Below are 18,522 nucleotides of genomic sequence, written 5' to 3'. Positions count from 1 at the left end.
TGACCCTGTGTAGGTTTTCCGAGGAAAGGTTGGTGTTTTTGAACGGCTGACCTTGCTGTTAAAACTGACCTTGAGGTCCAGTACATTATCCTGCAGCACTACTTCCTGGATCTTCTCTATTTGTGTAAGCCTTTAGCTACCTGTGCCTCTGTGAGTCTCTCTTCAAACACTAGTATTTCTTGTTATATGTTGTTGTTGTTGTTGTTAAGTGCTGTCAAATTGGTTCCAACCCATAGCAACTCTGTATAGGGTTTCTGAGGAGCAGCTGGTGAGCTTGAACTACCGACCTAGCAGTTCAAATGGCTTTGTAGTCTGACGCATTAACCCACAGCACCTTACCAGGACTCCTGTAATGAAACAGAAAGCCTCATCTTTCCTTCAGAGCCCCTCATCATACAGCATTGAAGCCAGTGTGGGCTACTGCTTGAATTTAAGGACTAATGCAAAGCAAATTGCAAAGGGACAGAATTGTAGTTTGACAACTGTCAGTAATAGGTACAAAGTCCTCCATAGAACAGCTAGATTCGTAAAGGCTAAGATTTTATTAATAAACAAGAGTATATGCTAATTTCACAAAACCATATAACCTAGAAAGGCTGCAGAGAAGAACCCTAAGGAAGCAGTAAACACCAAGATTTCTGAGATATTCAGGGTTAGTTTTCAGTCTCAGCAATCTGCATTAGCATGAGGGTTACCCTGTTGCTACCAGATCTTTTTGTGCAGGATTTGTGAATTTTTAAAGACGGAGAGGATAAAAGGAAATTCTAGTACAAATGCATGATTTGATCACCCGTAGTGGTTTGGAGTCCTGGTGTGGCGCTTGCTGTAGGATCAGCATTGGACTGCTACCAGCAAGGTCAGCAGTCCAAACCCACCAATGGCTCTTCTGAAACCCTATACAGGGTTGCTGTGAGTCGGAATCACCTCGATGACACTTAACATCAACGGTTTGTTGATATACCTAGGTTTAGAAGAGTGACTGGGTCACAAGAACTGCTGATGTCACCAGTAATGAAACTGGTAGGATCCTGCCAAGTTTGAGGCAGGATTCAGTTTAATCCAAAAGTTTTATTTCCAGTATTATATCAGACACCGTAGTTGGAGGTTTCTGAAGAATAAGCAAAAATGAGGACTCTTACCCATAAATTACCTTTTTGTTGTTCTTGTTAGGTGCCATCAAGGTGGTTCCGACCCATCGTGACCATGTATAGGGTTTCTGAGGTGCAGCTGGTGAGCTTGAACCGCCAACTTTGCAGTCCAGTGAAGTAACCCACAGCACCACACCAGGAAGCCAAATTGCCTTGTTTTGTTGTTGTTAAGTGCTGTCGAGTTGGTTCCGACCCATAGCGACCCTGTAAAAGGTTTCTGAGAAGCAGCTGGTGAGCTTGAACAGCCAACCTTGCAGTTCAAATGGCTTTGCAGTCTAGCGCATTAACCCACAGCACCACACCAGGACTCCAATGACCTTGTAGCATGGTGGAAAAATAAACTATACATACAAATGTATTGAAGCAAAATCTCTTAGGTGTTCTGTTGGCCGTAGAATGGCATCTCTTGCTGCAGGTGGGATTTGCTGTCAGAGTGAGACTAGTCCAGGTTTGGGTTCCAGGGCACATTTGGTAAGGAAGAAGCAGGTGTGAGAACAGTGGGGCAGAAGGAGGCTCTGGCAGGTTAGAGGAAGCAGCAGGTGGTGCCCGAGTTATTTTCCAGTATTATTTATAGGGTGGTCATTTTCAGGAGTGATGGATGCCAGCCATAATCTTGGGTTTCTTGATTATAAATTGCAAAAGAGATCATAGCTGTGGAGTGTTGATCTAAACAAAGATGAATCCCCAGTGGAAAATTTTTTTGTAGGTTCTCTGTCACCTTGAATTTTACTAGCTTGAAGTTAGTAAAGTCTGCTCTTCCGGAGTGAAGGAGTAGATCCCTGGAGACTTTTCCTGTGCTCAGCACTAGTCCATCTAGGTGCATTGATAACCAGTGGAACCCCAGAAGCCCTTTTAGTAGGTGCTCAGTAAAGCACCTTCATGATTGAACTCACTCTCTCCCCATCCAACTGAGTGTCAGTTTCAAACTGCTTGCAGGAACACAAGAGAAGAATCCCTTCTTAAGGTCCTTAGTTATATAGGCATTACCCTATGCTCGGAGATACGAGGTCAAGTTTGGAGATTCCATATTGGCACTGTAAAATCTTACCTTTTACGAACTGCTTTAGCCTTTGTGTTGGATGCTGTTGTGATCTGTTCTGGTCTTGTCTGAACATGTAGAATAGGTCCAACCCCCTGGCATCCCAGAATCTGCAGGTTTGCACCATCTCTGAAATCCACAGCTGCACAATCTTGAAAGAAATGCCAAAATCCAGACACAATAAAACATCCTTCTTTTTGTTTATTGAGGTTATGACCAACAGTTTTATCTTAAACATGCCCCTTTTCTTGTTTCATTTAACTGTTTTTTTTTTTCTATCAGACACTATATGTAATATGTATGTATGTATAGACATATGTTTGTGTTATGTATATATATATAGACATAGCTCAAATGCATCAATTCTTCTGTGGTCTTTATTCACTGTACAACTTTCACATGCATACTAAAACAACCTTGACCTGGGTCAGGTGCACTTTAGTCCTTAGACTGATATCTTTGCTCTTGAGCTCTTTAAAGAAGGCTTGTGCAGCAGATTTGCATAATACAATATGTCGTTTGATTTCTTGAGAGTTGCTTCTGCAAGTATTATGGATATAAGCAAAATGAAGTTATAACACATTCCATCTTTTCTCCATTTATTATGATGATATTTATTGTTATCAAGTTGATTCTGACTGTTAGTGATAGTGACCCTGAGTACAACAGAATGAAACCCCACAGGCCCCGCGGCCTCCTCATAGTCACTACTGTGCTTAAGCCCATTGTTGCAGCCACTGTATCAGTCCATCTTACTGAGGATCTGCCTCTGTTTTGATGTCCACTTTACCTAGCATGATGTCCTCCAGAGACCGTCCCTCCTGATTACATGCCCAAAGTACATGAGATAGTTCCACTGTCGTCACTTTTAGGGAACCTTCTGATTGTACTTCTTCCAAGACAGATTTGTTCATTCTTGTAGTATTCCATGGTATGTTCATGTTCTTTGCCAACACCATAATTCAAAGGTAGCCATTCTTTTTTCAGTGTTCCTTATCCATCATCTAGCTTTTGAACGCTTATGTTGTTAAGTGCCATCAAGTCAGTTCCAACCTATGTTGTAGTTGTTAGGTGCCATCGAGTTAGTACCAACTCATAGCAACCCTATGTACAACAGAACGAAACACTGCCCGATCTTGGGCCAACCTCACAATTGTTACCACGCTTGAGCCCATTGATGCTGCCATTTTGCCAATCCATCTCGTTGGGGGTCTTCCTCTTTTCTCTGACTCTCCACCTTACCAAACAGGATATTCTTCTCCAGCGACTGGTCCCTACTGACAATATGTCCAAAGTATGAGAGAAGAAGTTTGGCCATCCTGGCCTCCAAGGAGCACTCTGGCTGCACCTCTTTCAACACAGACCTGTTGGTTCTTTTGGCAGCCCATGGCACTTTCAATATTCTCCCCCAACAGCATAACTCAAAAGCATCAATTCTTCTACAGACTTCCTTATTCACTGTCCAGCTTTCGCATGCATATGAGGTTATAGCAACCCTGTTTAAGGTTTCTGAGGACCATCTGGTGAGTTTGAAATGCCAACCTTGCAGTCCAAACAGACCTTAAGGTCAAGTGATTATCCTATAGTACCACAGCAGGATTCCTTGTATATGCATATGAGGCCATTTGAAAATACTTTGGCTGGGGTCAGGTATACCTTAGTCTTCAAAGTGACATCTTTGTTTTTTAACACTTTAAAGAGATCTTTTGCAACAGATTTGCCCAATGCAGTATGTTGCTTGAGATGTTGTTTGCTGCTTCCGTGGGCATTGATTTTGGATCCAAGTAAAGTGAAATTCTTAAGAGCTTCAACCTTTTATCATGATGTTGTTTATTGGTCCAGTTGTGAAGATTCATACTGAAGTCTCCGGTATTTGATCTTCATCAGTAAGTGCTTCAAGTCATCTTCACTTTCAGCAAGCAAGGTTATATCATCTGCATAGCGCAGGTTGTTGATGAACCATCCTCCAATACTAATGCTGGGCCCTTCATTTAGCCAAGCGTCTTGGGTTATTTGCTCAGCATGCAGATTGAATAGTATAGTGAAAGGATACAACTCTGACTCACTCCTGTCCTGAGTTTTAAACCTCATGATAGCCTGTTGTTTTGTTTGGATGACTACCTCTTGGTTTATGTACAACCAAGAGAACAATTGGGGTCCTGGAACTCTAATTCTTGGCACGCAGTTGGAAGCCTTTGTGTAGTCAGTAAAACACAGGTAAAGCTCTTTCTGGTATTCTCTGCTTTCAGTGAAAATTCTTCTGACATCAGCAGTGACATTCCTCATTTTCACCCTCTTCTGAATCTGGTTTGAATTTCTGGCAGCTTCTTCTCAATGTACTGCTATAGCCATTTTTGAATTGTATTTTGAAGCAAAATTTTACTTGTGTGTTAAAGATAATCGTTCAAAAATTTTTTCACGTTCTGTGGAATGTGTACAGGGATGGTTTTCCTCCTGTCAGCTGGCCAGGTAGCTTGGCTTCTGAATTTTTTGTTGTGGATGAGCAAGCACCTCTAGCACTGCATCTCCCTGGTAGGATTCTCAGTTGGTATATTCTCTTGATTCCTGGGGCTTTGTTTTTCATCAGTGCCTTCAGTACAACATGGACCTCTTTTAAAACCATCTTTCTTAATCTTATGCTACCTCTTGAAATAGTTGGTTCTTTTTGGCATAGTGACTGTGTGTATACCCGTCATCTTCTTTTGATGCTTTCTGCGTCATTCAGAAATCTTCAGTATGCAACTGGAGGCTTGAATTTTTTCTTTAGTTCTCTCAGCTTAAGAAATTCTAAGTGTGTTGGTTGTCTTAACTCCAGGTCTTTTTTTTTCCCCTCCCGATGGTCTCGGGTCCTCTGTTCCTTGAATGAAAAATTGACTACTCCCCCCTTTTTGCTTCACATCTTCTTTATTTACAGTTGTGGCAATCGCAATTAGTCATGGTAACAATTACTCACTATTGAATCAAAAGAATCCTATCCCCATCCTCCCCCATCACTCTTCATCTGGACAAGAGGAAAACTCTTCAGTGGGGATTCTACCCTTTCCACATCATTCTGAAAGTAAGCACACTCTTGGAGTTTATAAGTCAGCCACTTTGTGCCTCCCATTTTTGGCAGCCAGGGTCTTAAATTGCCTGTCCCTATCAACTAGGTGTTATTTTTTGAGGCTTCAAAAAGTTCATGGAAAAGTTATATTGGTTTTTAGCTCTATTTTTCCATGAACTTTTAGAAGCCTCCTCATGCATATATATACACACATGTACATGTGCACATGCGTGTGTGTGCTTATATAGACATGTACATAGTATCTATACACAGAACCTTATGCATATATGTGTCACATACACATATAGGGAGCTTTAAAAGTTCATGAAAAGATGGGGTTAAATGATAATGGAATTTTTCCATGACCTTTTAAAAGTCCCCTCATATATATATAATTGGCTCTCATATTTGCTCCACAAAGAGAAAATTAAGTGTCTGAATTTTTCATAGCCATGGGAAAGTATTTCCCTTGTGTGACAAGTGGAAACTGGAAACTTCAGCTACTGCTTTTGGTGCAGTGGAATTTATCACTCAGTTCAGTAAGGATTTGGGCCAAAACCAAGCAATCATGTGTGGACTAGCAGTGAGCATCTTTCCTAAATAGCACCTCCAGGGACACCTTTGTTCTTAGGTGAAACAGCTTTAGCCAAAGGTATCTTCCATCAAAGGCTGTTGGATTACCTTTGAATCTTAGACATACCACAAATGCTGTTGAGTCCTAGCCAGTGAATTTTGCTTGTATGAGATATTGCATAACTCCCAAAGGGAGAGGAAAAAAAGAGGGAGGGAGGCCAGGGAGAAATCAGAGCCCAACTATAAATGACTCTTTGTACCAGTCACTCCCCCCGCCCCCAAACAACCCCAAACCATTGAGATCATAGAGTAAGTAAGCAAGCAGCCTTCAGTAGAAGGCGTGTTCTACCCAGACACTTAGCTGATGATAACCAGATATGCACTTGTCTCTCTCAGTGTGTGGCTGTGACCTGGCACAAGGTGGCTTCTTCATCAAGAACGGAGAGTACCTCTGCACCATTGACTACCAGCGCATGTATGGGACACGCTGCCATGGCTGTGGGGAGTTCGTGGAAGGAGAGGTGGTGACGGCCCTGGGCAAGACCTACCACCCCAACTGCTTTGCCTGTACTCTCTGCAAGTAAGGGATTCTCTTTCCAAATCCTACAACTTCCCCCAGCTGGGTATTACCAGGTTTGGCTGTGATAGCTTTAAAAAGCCTTTTTCTTAGGTGGTCTCAGATTTCCATATCTTCCTGGTGTATTATCAGCCCTAGTCAAAAAATAATTTAAACGGGAAATTTTGCATACGATGTCTACTGAGAAGTAATATGACCAACTTTAGGTGGCTTGAAACCAAATCTGAAAGCAACTCCTGAGTCTTGAAAGATCTGGAACAATGTACAACATTAAGGGGAAATAGCGTTATTGCTTAGAAAGAGAAAGATTGTTTGGAAGCATGCATTCTTTTGTGCGGGCATGCATGTGTGTGAGTGTGCATTTAAAAGAGTCTCATTTACTCTGTAGCAGGGGTTGTTAAGCAATAACCCAAGCACCCATGAGACCCAACGCCTCTTTCTAAAAATAAAGGTTTGTTGGAACACGCCCACACCCATTTACTGATGTATCATATATGGCAGCTTTCAAGTTAGAGACAGTTGAGAAGTTGTAACAGAGACCCTATGCTCTGCAAATTCTAAAACACATTATTTGTGATCTGACCTTTTAAAAGAAAAAGTTTGTCAGTCTCTGCTTTACTGGCATATTATCATCTACAGAGGTTGTCTGACTTCACAAGGCAGTTTGATGGAAATGGTCAGTCAGAGAGAAACGTGAAGTGTGAGTCAGAAGATTAAACCATTGTGTTTTGAGGACTACCCACTGTGGAGTTTAAGATGGTTTGAGTCCCAGCCACTGTCTTGATGTATTCTAATTCAGCAAACTCATGCCATTTGGAAGTTCAGTTGGACAGTTGTTGCTGCCTTTCTAAACAAAAAACAGAGGAGGTGTTTTGTATTGTTTCTCAGCATCCTGTTTCTAAGCCAGAAAGATGTAATTTTATGTAATTAATTAACAAGATTATACTGATCACCCACCCACCACCATCAAGTGGATTCTGACTCACAAATATCTTACATAGGGTTTCCAAGGCTGAAAATTGTTCTCCCATGGAGTGACTGGTAGGTTTGAATTGCTGACTTTGTGATTAGTAGTCTAGTGCTTGTCATCCAGTGTCACCAGGGCTCCTGATAATACTGATAGATAAATTATAGGTAATTCTTAGAGGAAATAATCATAGTAAAATTATTTTAATAGCTTTACATAGCTATTAGACCACTTCTCAATTACATTCTTTAACAACCATAATTTTGGGGAGGGGCTGGCACAAAATTCTGGTTTAATGGTGTAAAATGTTCTTTGTTTTAAATCAAAAGTAAAGCTTCATGCTGGTGTCTTCCGTTTTGGGCTGTAGCTCGCAGCATGCTCTGGAGTCTGGAGCTCTGTTTCCTGGGCTCACGTGAGAGCTACGTGAACTAACTTTTCCTGGGCGAGATGCGAGTGGGTCCCCAGACCTCACTGATCACTGAATCCTCGGGAAGAGGGGAGGGGGTTCTTTAAAAATACCCATTTCTAACCTTCCCTTCGGAGTCCTGGTGTGGGGGCTCTAGGGTAAGCACTGGACTGCTAACTGCAAGCTAACTGCAAGGTTGGCAGTTCAAACCCAGCAGCTGTTCCACAGAAACCCTATAGAGGGTCGCTATGAGTCAGAATGGACTTGACAGCACTTAGTAACAGCAACAACTGCCTTCCCTTTGGAACCCAAACACTCTTACTGGTTTTAGTGGTTTGTGGGGAGGTGTCCCCAAGCATTGTGTTAGCAGCCAGATTGCGGAACCATGGCCCACATAAACTCTAAAGAGCCCTTCTGATCCTAAGTTTTTTTATGGTTCTAAAAGATGGTTGTTTTGAAGTTGGAGCAGTGGTCAGGCATTTAGTTACTAGATCCTGTCCCTGGACCTGTGGCCAGTATTATAGGTATTCACTATTGTTTGAATTCAAAGTCAGAGGTTCAAACTTACCGGCCACTCCTCAGAAATCCTCTACAGGGTTTCCATGGGTCAGAACCAACGCAACAACACTTAACAAAAACAACATTGTCTAGTGCTACATTGTCATTCCCATTAATCGGAGCTCCGCTTTACCCACAACAAATTGGCTTCATCCACAATGTGACTTAACCTTCTTAGCAACTCTGTGGACTCAGTCAGGAACTCATATTCCTATGAGTTGGAATCAACTCGACATTTCTTGTTTTACTTTGGTATGAATGCGTGATTCTGAGTGTCCAAGTGTAAGGGACTTTTCCAGGCTGATGTTTCCTGACTCTAAATCCAAGTCTCTTTCTGAGACTTCATGAAAATGACAGAAGGAAGTGGAGCAATGTATGACAAAGATTTAGTAAACATTAACCCAACAGAAATGAAAAGTAAACTCATATACAAAATGAACTCAACGCAGAAAATTATGTGGAACAAGGACACCACCGGCAGCACCGCAAAAACACACACAGCAAAATGACAACAATCAGTTGATACAAGAATTACACTGAATGTAAATGGATTAAATACACCCATTATGGGAAGGGGTCAGTAATAGAATAACAAAACTCAGAGTTCAAAAGATCTGACCCCATGTTGAGAAGTGGGCTCCAGCTTGTCCCACAGAAGAGCCCAGTGGGATCCAAGTCTAATAGAACAAGTTTAGATCAGAAGCAGAACTGGGTTAGACTGTAGCAAGCCAGGCCCCTAGGGCATGAAATTTAAAGAGACACCCTCACTGGGGCTGGTTCAAGTGCAAAGCCAACACCTGAGAGTGAGGGCCTCCTTAAATGTAACCATACTTGCTGCAAGTGCCTCCCCCTAGTCCTGATCCTGACCTCCCTGAGAGCCCCCTTGCAGAGCAGATCTGAGGTTCAGGATTAAGTGATGAGTATGAGCCAGTGGGCCCACCGGCATTCCCTGGCCATTGGTCATGTCATACTGCCTTGTCATGCTTTTTCCTTTAGCCCCCATTAATAGGCATCTATGTGCTCTGTAGGGTCACTATGAGTGGGAACCAGCTCCACGGTACTTAACAACAACAACAACAACAAAACATCTGCTCTGTAGTGAGTGATTTACCAGCCTGTCCCCTCCCATCCCTGCTAACCATCTAATAAAGTTTCTTTCTGTGTATAAATCTTTTCCTGACTTATCTGATAATAGTTTAGGTTGTTCTTTAGGAACTATCAAGTCAGTTCCAAGTCATAGCAACCCTACGCACAATAGAGCCAGACCCATCCTCACAATTGTCACTAAGCTTGAGCCCATCACAGCTGCCATTGTGCCAGTCCGTCTTGTTAGGGTCTTCCTCCTTTTCACTGACTCTCCACTCTACCAAGCACAATGTTCTTCTCCAGCAATTCATCCCTCCTGGTAGCATGTTCAAAGTATGAGAAACAAAGTCTTGCCCTCATGGCTTCTAAGGAGCATTCTGTATTTCTTTCAACACAGAGATGTTTATTCTTCTGGCAGTTTATGGTCCTTTTAATATTCTTCCCAACACCGTAATTTATAATAATGGTACCACATAATCTTTGTCTATTTGTGACTGACTTGGATGCAAGAATTTTAAAGTCTTAATCACTGGTACCACGCCCATGTGTGGAGATGTTTCAAGCTCACAGCTTAAGCAGTGGGGGCGGGGTGGTGGTGCGGGGGAGACAGCAGTGGTGAAACGAAAAGATGATGTCTAGAAACTTGGACTTGCCCTGAGTATTGCTTCTGGCACCCACATGTGAAAATGTCTGCCTTGTGAGTTGTTTTGTTTTGTTTTTTACATGCCCTAGTGGATAGTATCACACATTTGGAAACTCATGTTAATGAACATTATTGGTAGATTGGCCAATTGCAAAGAAATAGACTTGGAAATTGTCATATGTTTATTAATTCATGGCTTTTTTAAAAAAAAAGACAGGCTGTCTGCCTCTTGAAATGGGAGGAGAGATTGATAACACACATGCAGAAGACATGTTTTGCAAAATGTGTTGTTGCTGAATATCTAATTTGAAAGGAAATTGTGTCTCAGAAAAGAGGCTAATACTAATTCTTATGCAGCAATTTCTCATTTGCAGTGTGTCGTATTTCTCCACGCTTATAAGAGATGGGATCTCAGACACAGTGAGACATATTCAGGCCACCCATTGAGATGTCTCGGACAAAGTGTAATTCTGCATCATCATGACAGCGTGACTCCAGGGAATGGAAAGAGTTAATGCTTGACTCATGAACCATTCTCCTGGGGAGGAGCTCTAAACTTGAGTAGGAATTCAAGGCATTTAAAATAGTTTTTCCTGAAGGAGTTTCCATTTGGAAATTTACTGTGTGCCTTGTTTGGGGACTTGTTGAAACATCCCTCCACTAAGGAGTGGAGGGAAATCATCCCATTTTGCTATCTGGTGACCCGTAGAACCAGTGCATGCTCCCTCCTTCCCTAGAGTGACTGGTTGGTTTGCATTATGTCCAGCTGGCTGGCTTCGTTAAGGCTGCATTTCAGATACTTCGGCTGGTGGTCCGCTAAGGAGTAAGGAGGAGGAATGAAATCACTGGAATAACCTTGAGGGGATGTCTTTCTGTCTCCAGGCGCCCATTTCCACCCGGAGACCGAGTCACATTCAATGGGAGAGACTGTCTTTGTCAACTCTGTGCCCAGCCGATGTCGTCCAGCCCAAAGGAAACCACTTGTTCCAGCAGTAAGTACCCAGTAACTCTTTGATGTGAATTCTTCCATAGCTCAAAGGCAGGTACCTTTAGGCAGGTACCTGTTGTGGTGGTTAGGCATCATCAGGTGCCTCCAACTCATAGCTCATAGACACACTATGCACAGCAGAATGAAACACTGCCCGGTTGTACCATCCTCAGAATTGTTAAGTCTGAACCCATTGTTGGTTACTACAACTGTGTTAGTCCATCTCATTGGGAGAGCTTCTGTTTCGGAAAACCCTGTTAACTGGCACCAGGAGTAGTTCTGTGTAATGTCTTTTCCGTTGTAACACATTCTCTTTGGTGAAGCCTTTCACTAAAACTCATGAAAAACACCTCCCTCATTTCAATAAAGATCCAGAGTTGAACATCACAGTGGGCATGCTGAAGTAAACGAAGGACCAAGAGTTCGAGCAGTTGACTTTAGAGATGCCCATCTGTGGTCAGTGAGGTTGAGACATGGCCACATTTGGAGGTGGTGTCCTGGTAGGAAAAGCGGTCCCTACTGCCCCAAGGGGCACAGGTGGTGACTTACTCCAGTCCGTAGTTGCTGTGGAATCCATTCTGAACATGTGTCGTAGCAGAGCTGAGTGCCACAGGGTTTTTAATGGCTGATTTTCCAGAACTTTCTTCTAAGGTGCCTGTGGGTGGATTTGAACCTCCAACCATTCAGTTGGCAGCTGAGCATATTCACCATTTACATCACCCAGGGACTCTCTGGTGATGTCTCCTTACCCTTAAGTAGATCTTGATTCACCTAGAGGGTTTCTGCCACATGTCCATTTAACAGCGAACTTGCTGAGCACCTCCCATGTGCATTAGACTAGAGAAATGGCTGTGAACAAAATCCCTGCCCCCTCAGGAAGCTTGCAGTGAATACAGACAGACAAAAATGCCTACCAGGCCAAGAGGTAATTAAGTCCTAGGAAGAAATATATAGTCAAGAGGCTGCGTGGGTTTAGGAGGTCAGATACCATTTCTCTAAAAGGTGGCACCTGAAGAGAGACCTGGAGAAAGATTGGGAACAAGCCACACATACATTGTGGGATTTGTCATTCTCTATGAAACGGTCTCAGGGAGCTCTGGTAGCATAGTGGTTACGAATCGGACGGCAAACCACAAGGTCAGCAGTTTGAAACTAACAGCTGTTCTGTGGGACAAAGACGAGGCTTTCTGCTTCCATAGAGATTTACAGCTTCGGAAACCCTGTACAGGGTCGCTTTGAGTTGGAACTGACTCCATGGCACATAACCACCACCACCATGAAATAGTCTCATCGGACCTGTGGGAATCCAAGTAGAAACAGCTTGCCCCAAATAAAAACAGTAGCCTATGACGTGATTTCTTCCAGTGAACAACCTTGGGTAGGTGTAGGTGGTTAACATTTACGTGATACGTGTTCTGAATGCTGGTCACCCAGTAAGGAAGCTCTGTATCTCTCTCTCTTCCATCCCTTTTGTGACCATTGGGAAACAGAACAGTGGTTTGCCTGGAATTCTTTGTATTTTCCCAGTCTTTGGGAGACCTAGGATGAATCCTTTAACCCCGCTTGAGTCTCAGTAATAAGCAGAGATAAGTTGCTTCTGCTCTGGAGGAATGTTCCCATTGAAGAAACAAAGAGCCTTCTGCTGCTCCAAAATAAAAATGTCTGACTAAAGTATTTGCATAGAAATTGGATTTTGACCACTGGGAAGGAAGACAATGAAGGTGTGGATGCACCTTACTCAGAACACAGTCCTCAGCATGTGAATTTCTATGATAAATAAAGGAGTACAGTAGATCTGTAGGATAGGCACCAGACTGCAAACTACAAGGTCAGCAGTTCGAGCTCAGCAGCTGCTCTGCAGGAGAAAGATGAGGCTTTCTGCTCCCGCAAAGATTTACAGCCTTAGAAATCCAATACTGGGTCACTGTGAGTTGGAACCAACTCGGTAGCACTTACTAACAACAGCTGATTAATAACAAGAACAGGAGTGGGACAATAGCAACTAAACAAGGCACAGTACTAGACCCGTGGTAGGTGTCCAGTTGAAACAGTTCCTGTTCTCAAGTACTCTGTTGAGAGAAATTTACCCGTGGGTCATGGGGTAGGTCTCTGAATGGGCAGAATCACAGACACCATGTAAATGGGTGTGTTCGTTTCCTGGGGTTGCCTTATCAAATGACCACAAAGGGGATGGCTTCTAGCAACAGAAATTCATTCTTCCCCAGTTCTGGAGGCTAGAAGTCCAATTTCTTGGTGAGATCTGTGCTCTTTTGGAAGGGGAAGACGTTTTTCTTAACGCTCACTTGTCTTTTCGCGTGTTGGCTTGTAGCAGCCTAACTCTAATTCTTGTCGTGTCTTCACATGGCTGTATTCTCTGTGTCTGTCCGCCTGTGTTTCTTCTCAGTTTGTTAGGACCTAATCATATTGGAGTAGGGCCCACCCTTCTCCATATGACTGTGTGTAACTTCACCAAATACACCTATAATTCCCCTGTTTCCTAATAGGTCCCATTCACAGATAACAGGTGGTGGTGTTGCTAAGGGCCATTGAGTCAGTTCCGACTCACAGCCACCGTGTATATCTGGTAGGTCTGAACTGCCAACCTTGTAGTTCAAAATTCAATGCTGACCCTACGGTGCCACATAGGATGTGAATATACGTTTGCTGCTGTTGTCAACAGCTGTTGAATCGGTTCTGACTTATAGCAACCCCGTATAGGGTTTCCAAGGAATGGCTGATAACCCTGCGGTTAGCAGTCTAGTGCTTATCCTATGGTGTCACAGCAGGATTCCTTGAACTATATTCTAGAGGTATACAATTCAAAACCATAGCAGAGGGATTGCTTTGCAAATAGATTACCCTAAACTTTTGGAGGAATTCTTTAATCTAGTTAAGGAAAGAAAATTCTATGACAAATAATTGAAGATTATGTCCATATGGTCTATGACAAGAATGACCGCATCCACGAGTTTTGTGATGTCCAGCTGTCTTGGATTGATGTTGTAGTTGTTAAGTACTCCTAACAACCCATATAGGGTTTCCAAGGAGCGGATGGTGAGTTTGAACCACAGACCTTACAGTTATCCTACGGCACCACACTAGGATTCACAATCTTGGATAGGTGGGGAAATTGAGACCCCTGGATTCAGTCCGGGTGTCATACAAATTAGTCAGTGACAAGGGAGGATTGTGTGCAGATCTGTTGCTCTTCCCATTTCAGCTCACACTCCTCGTTGTTTGGTTTAAGAAACAGAAGTGGGATATTTAAAAAATTATATCTTTGTTTTCTTTTTATTGTCAATTGGGTGAAGGCTTACGGAGAGGGCAGTGGGATGTTTTTTTAAAGACTTCCAGTCTGGAAATAGGTTTCCCAGTGACGGCTCTCTCAAGATGACCATCCAAATTATTATTTGTTTTCTTTTGTCTTGTCTGTATTTGCTGTTTTTAAATGACATGCTTGTTATGCACGTAAAAAAAGAAATAGTACAAAAGGAATCAAACACAGATGTGCCGCCTTTGGAGACTAGATTTAATCAAACACAGATGTGCCGCCTTTGGAGACTAGATTTAATCAAACACAGATGTGCCGCCTTTGGAGACTAGATTTCATTGTTACTACTTGTGAGCCAGTTGTTGGACGAGGTTGTATTTTCTTCTTTGCTCCTGATAGAGTTCCGCTTCTGTGCAGTTGCTTTCATCAGAACGCTTTTCTGTTTTACAAGTACTTTTCTATTTAGATAAGTACGCAAATGGCATTTATGGAGCATGTGGGTGTAGCTGTCTGTGAAAAACCCACTGCTATCTGAATACATACATGCAGAATACTCACAGTAGGCAGGAATGCAGATGTAAGAGCTATGGGAATTTTCAGCAAGCTTCTGAAATTCATTGGAGCAGAATTAGAAAACACTCGTTTGTCATTTTGTAATGCTTTTTTAAAAAATTTGCTATCCTTTCGGAGCACAGCGGGTTTATAGGATAAGCACTGGACTGCAAACCACAGGGGCAGTGCTTTGAGCCCAGCAGACACTGCTTATGAGAAGGGTGAAGCTTTCTGCTCCTGTAAAGATTTAATGCAGTCCTAGAGAACGGTACTGTAGGATAAGCACTAGAATACTAATCACAAGATTGGTGGTTCAAACCCACGAACTGGTCCTCAGAAACCCTATACAGGATAACTGTGAGTCAAAACCAACTCCACAGTGCTTAACAGTATCAAATACTGTATGATTATCCTGGTGTGAGTTTAATTCCTCCTTAAATTAATAATAAAGTCCTCCTTAAACTTGACAGAGCTCCCTAAGTATTAGCAGCAGATGGACTTGGTTAGAACCATTTCCACTCTTCCTCCCTTGGTAATGATCAGAGTTGGTGAAATATATTAGACAGCCAGGGTCCTCCTTTTCCTTTGAAATGTTCCTTTCAAAACTGGGTTTGCTCTTCTGAACCACAGCTTTATTTCACATGTGGTAGCTGTTTTCCTGTACTGTGAAGACAGCTCAAGAGGAAATAGAGGCGAGGGTAGCCAACAGAAGGTAAGTGATGATGTAATGAGAATTTACACAAAATATCCTCCGAGTTTTACCAGATAGAGATGTAACTCCTCTATCCCAGCTGCCCAGGGGCTACGGCATCTGTATCGCATTATCTTGTTGCTCTCTTCCATTTTACAGTAATTCCTCTGTCTTTTATAACTCCTGCATTCTCTTCTCCAAACACTTACATAGTACTTACTGTGTAACTATCTTTTAAATATTGCCTCATTTAATCTTCACCACAACCCTATTAAAACAAAACCAAACAAAAACACTCCTAGCCCTCAAGTGGGTTCCAAGTCATAGCAGCTGGATAGGACAGAGTAGAACTGGGTGTCCCACACTGTGGACTTGATGAGATTAGACAGTGGCACAACCTTCTAGGTGTGTAGTCACTGTACCCGGGATCCCCAGGATCGCACTCGGGTTCAGTGATTTGCTTGAAAAACTCATGAAAGTTACAAAAGTTGTGATACTTACAGTTATTGTTTATCACAAAAGGATACAGATGAAAATGAAAATCTGCAGAGGTAAAGGCACCTAGGGCAGACTCCAGGAGGCCAGGTCTGTTGTCCTCTCTCAGTGGAGGGTACAAATAATGCTTCATTATCACACCACATGTGACAATACACCAGGGACGCTCATCTCAGCCTTGGTGTCCAGGGATGTTCTTAGGGATCAGTTGATAGGCATGGAGCCCCTCCAGAGGTCAGTAGATACAGTGTGATGTATTGTCCCCATCATAAATCACACTCTTAGCATCAACTGTCTGAAGTGGCCCAAGACCACAGGTCAATAAAGTGCTCTTATCAGACAGGATGTCCCAAGGGCTTAGCGGGCAGCTCCCAGGAACTGGTCAAGGACCAGACTGGACTGTTTAGGTGTGAACACTTAAGTCAACCTGTCAGTGAACCCTGTACAGAAACATTATCCCCCTTTTACAGATGAAATGAAAGACTCTAGAGCTTACTGGAGTCCTGGTGTGGTGCTGTATGATCAAAACTGGGGTTCAGCCCCACCAGCTGCTCTTGGGAAACCCTATACAGAGTCTCTCTGAGTTGGAACTGGCTCGACAGCACATAACAACAGAGCTAGCTTACTTAGTTTGCACAAGGCCCACAGAAACTAAGTGCAGAGCTGGGATTCAAACCCCGCGGCCTTGCCCCAGAGTCCATGTTATTGTCCCTAACATTTCTTTTAGGATCATTGGTGGTTCTGTAGGGTAAGCACTGAACTATGAACCACCACCACCACCACATGACCTTTACAGCTTAACTGTCAAACAAAGATGGTTGTGCTGAGCCCTGGTATCTGATTTCGAGAGTCTTAGCTTCAAGTACAGTGTCCCCTCCATGGGCCAGAGCTGCCTCTCTGTTGTGTCAGGATTTGGCAAATGGAAACTTATCAGGAAATTTCTCAAAGAAACAAACTACTTCAATAAAATACAAATGTGCCTGAATTTGATAAAATTTTGCTACATCCAGTCTAGTGCAATTTCAACTCAATAAATGAACCTTATGTAAAATGGAGATCATAATAAAACTTCACTTACAAGGCTGCATTGAATGTTAATTAAACCACTTGTACTACTAACATAATAAAATATCAACAGTTGCCTAAGTCTGGCCGATCCTTACTTTGAAAACATTTTTTATAGCCAGGAGACATCTATCAGAAGATTGCAATACACAGTCTTTTAAATTTTAATCTCATTCCTTTTTGACTGTGTTGACATAATTTGAGGGACTGGGTTGCCAGGAGTTACAGAGAGGTGTGGGAAGTTATCTGCATATAGAGACCTAGAAGCTATAAACACCAGGAAGCAGTTTCTATTGTCTTTGTCTATAGACAGCCCCTGTCTGTTTCAGGCCCCTGGGTTGGAGTATGCTGCTGTGTGTGATCACCCTTTCCATTTCAGACTAGTGTCTGATGGTATGTGGGTTGAGTTGATTGGCACAATGAACACCCCCACACAAATGCATCCAAGCTCATCTTCCTCTCCCTTCCCTCTATGGATAGCATCACCATTATTCCAAGTGCAGTGTGAACTCCTACAGGTATGGGACCAAAGGCTCTTCTCGAAACACATTAAGTCATTTCTGATAAAGATCATTTTCAAAGGGAAAAAAGAATTATCTGTTCGGTAGTTTTTAATAGTTGCAAGATAAGTTTCTTATACCTGTGTGATCGCTCTGAAAACAAAACAAAACAAAACATCTACAGACTTAGAGACTGAGTGGGAATTGTCTGTTGAGACACGTAATAGGTGAAATGGTGAGGACTTGCCTGGGCCAGGTTCTCACACCCGTGGGCTCCTAGGATGGTAAAATAGGATGGCATTAGATTTGCCTGTAGAGTCCTGGTATGGCGCTGTAGGACAAGCACTGGACTATAAGGTCAGTGGTTAGAACTCACTAGCCCAGCTGCTCCTTGGAAACCCTATACAGGGTTGCTATGAGTTGGGGCTGACTCAAAGGCAACAGTGTTTGCTTGACTTTCTGTAGCTTCCTTTGCTCTCCATCTCCCCATCATTTCTGCTCAGTCTTCTGTGTTCCCAAGGTTTGTTCAGGGTCCTCACAGCAGAATTTCCCATGGACCGCCCTTCCTCTGTACAGTGTGGGCATGTGGTTCCATGAGCACTTCCAGTTAAACTTGGTTTAGTTCTTGTTCTGTGAGCTTTGGGAAACTGCAGGGGAAGGAGACACACAGCCGTGCTGGTCTGGGCACCTGCTCTCCATGCTGCCTTCTCCACCATGGGGCTGGAAATGCACACCCATGTGAGGAGACTCTGTGGGGGCCTTTTCTTCTAGTCCTGGGCATATAAAGACAGACCTTTTTATGTGAAAATTCTCATCCGTGCATTTTCACTCCGCTGAAGAAACTCACTCATTTCAATGAAAATTTTATATGAGTGGCCTTCAAAAAATGTGTGGAAAATTCCATTATCTTTTTTTTTTTT

At 42.8% G+C, this 18,522-nt stretch overlaps 1 protein-coding gene across 1 annotated transcript in view; it reads left to right on the top strand.

Annotated features, from left to right (window-relative positions):
• ABLIM1 (actin binding LIM protein 1) overlaps positions 1–18,522 on the top strand; it is a 256,621-nt gene that overhangs the window by 92,090 nt on the left and 146,009 nt on the right. Inside the window, exons 3-4 of the mRNA XM_006831376.1 lie at positions 6,200–6,383; positions 10,923–11,032. Coding sequence (XP_006831439.1) covers positions 6,200–6,383; positions 10,923–11,032 — 294 coding nt within the window. The remainder of the gene's footprint in view (positions 1–6,199; positions 6,384–10,922; positions 11,033–18,522) is intronic.

Source organism: Chrysochloris asiatica, unplaced genomic scaffold (genome assembly GCF_000296735.1).
Source record: "Chrysochloris asiatica unplaced genomic scaffold, ChrAsi1.0 scaffold00003, whole genome shotgun sequence".
Lineage (NCBI taxonomy): Eukaryota > Metazoa > Chordata > Mammalia > Afrosoricida > Chrysochloridae > Chrysochloris > Chrysochloris asiatica.
This window is presented reverse-complemented; position numbering and strand designations above follow the sequence as displayed.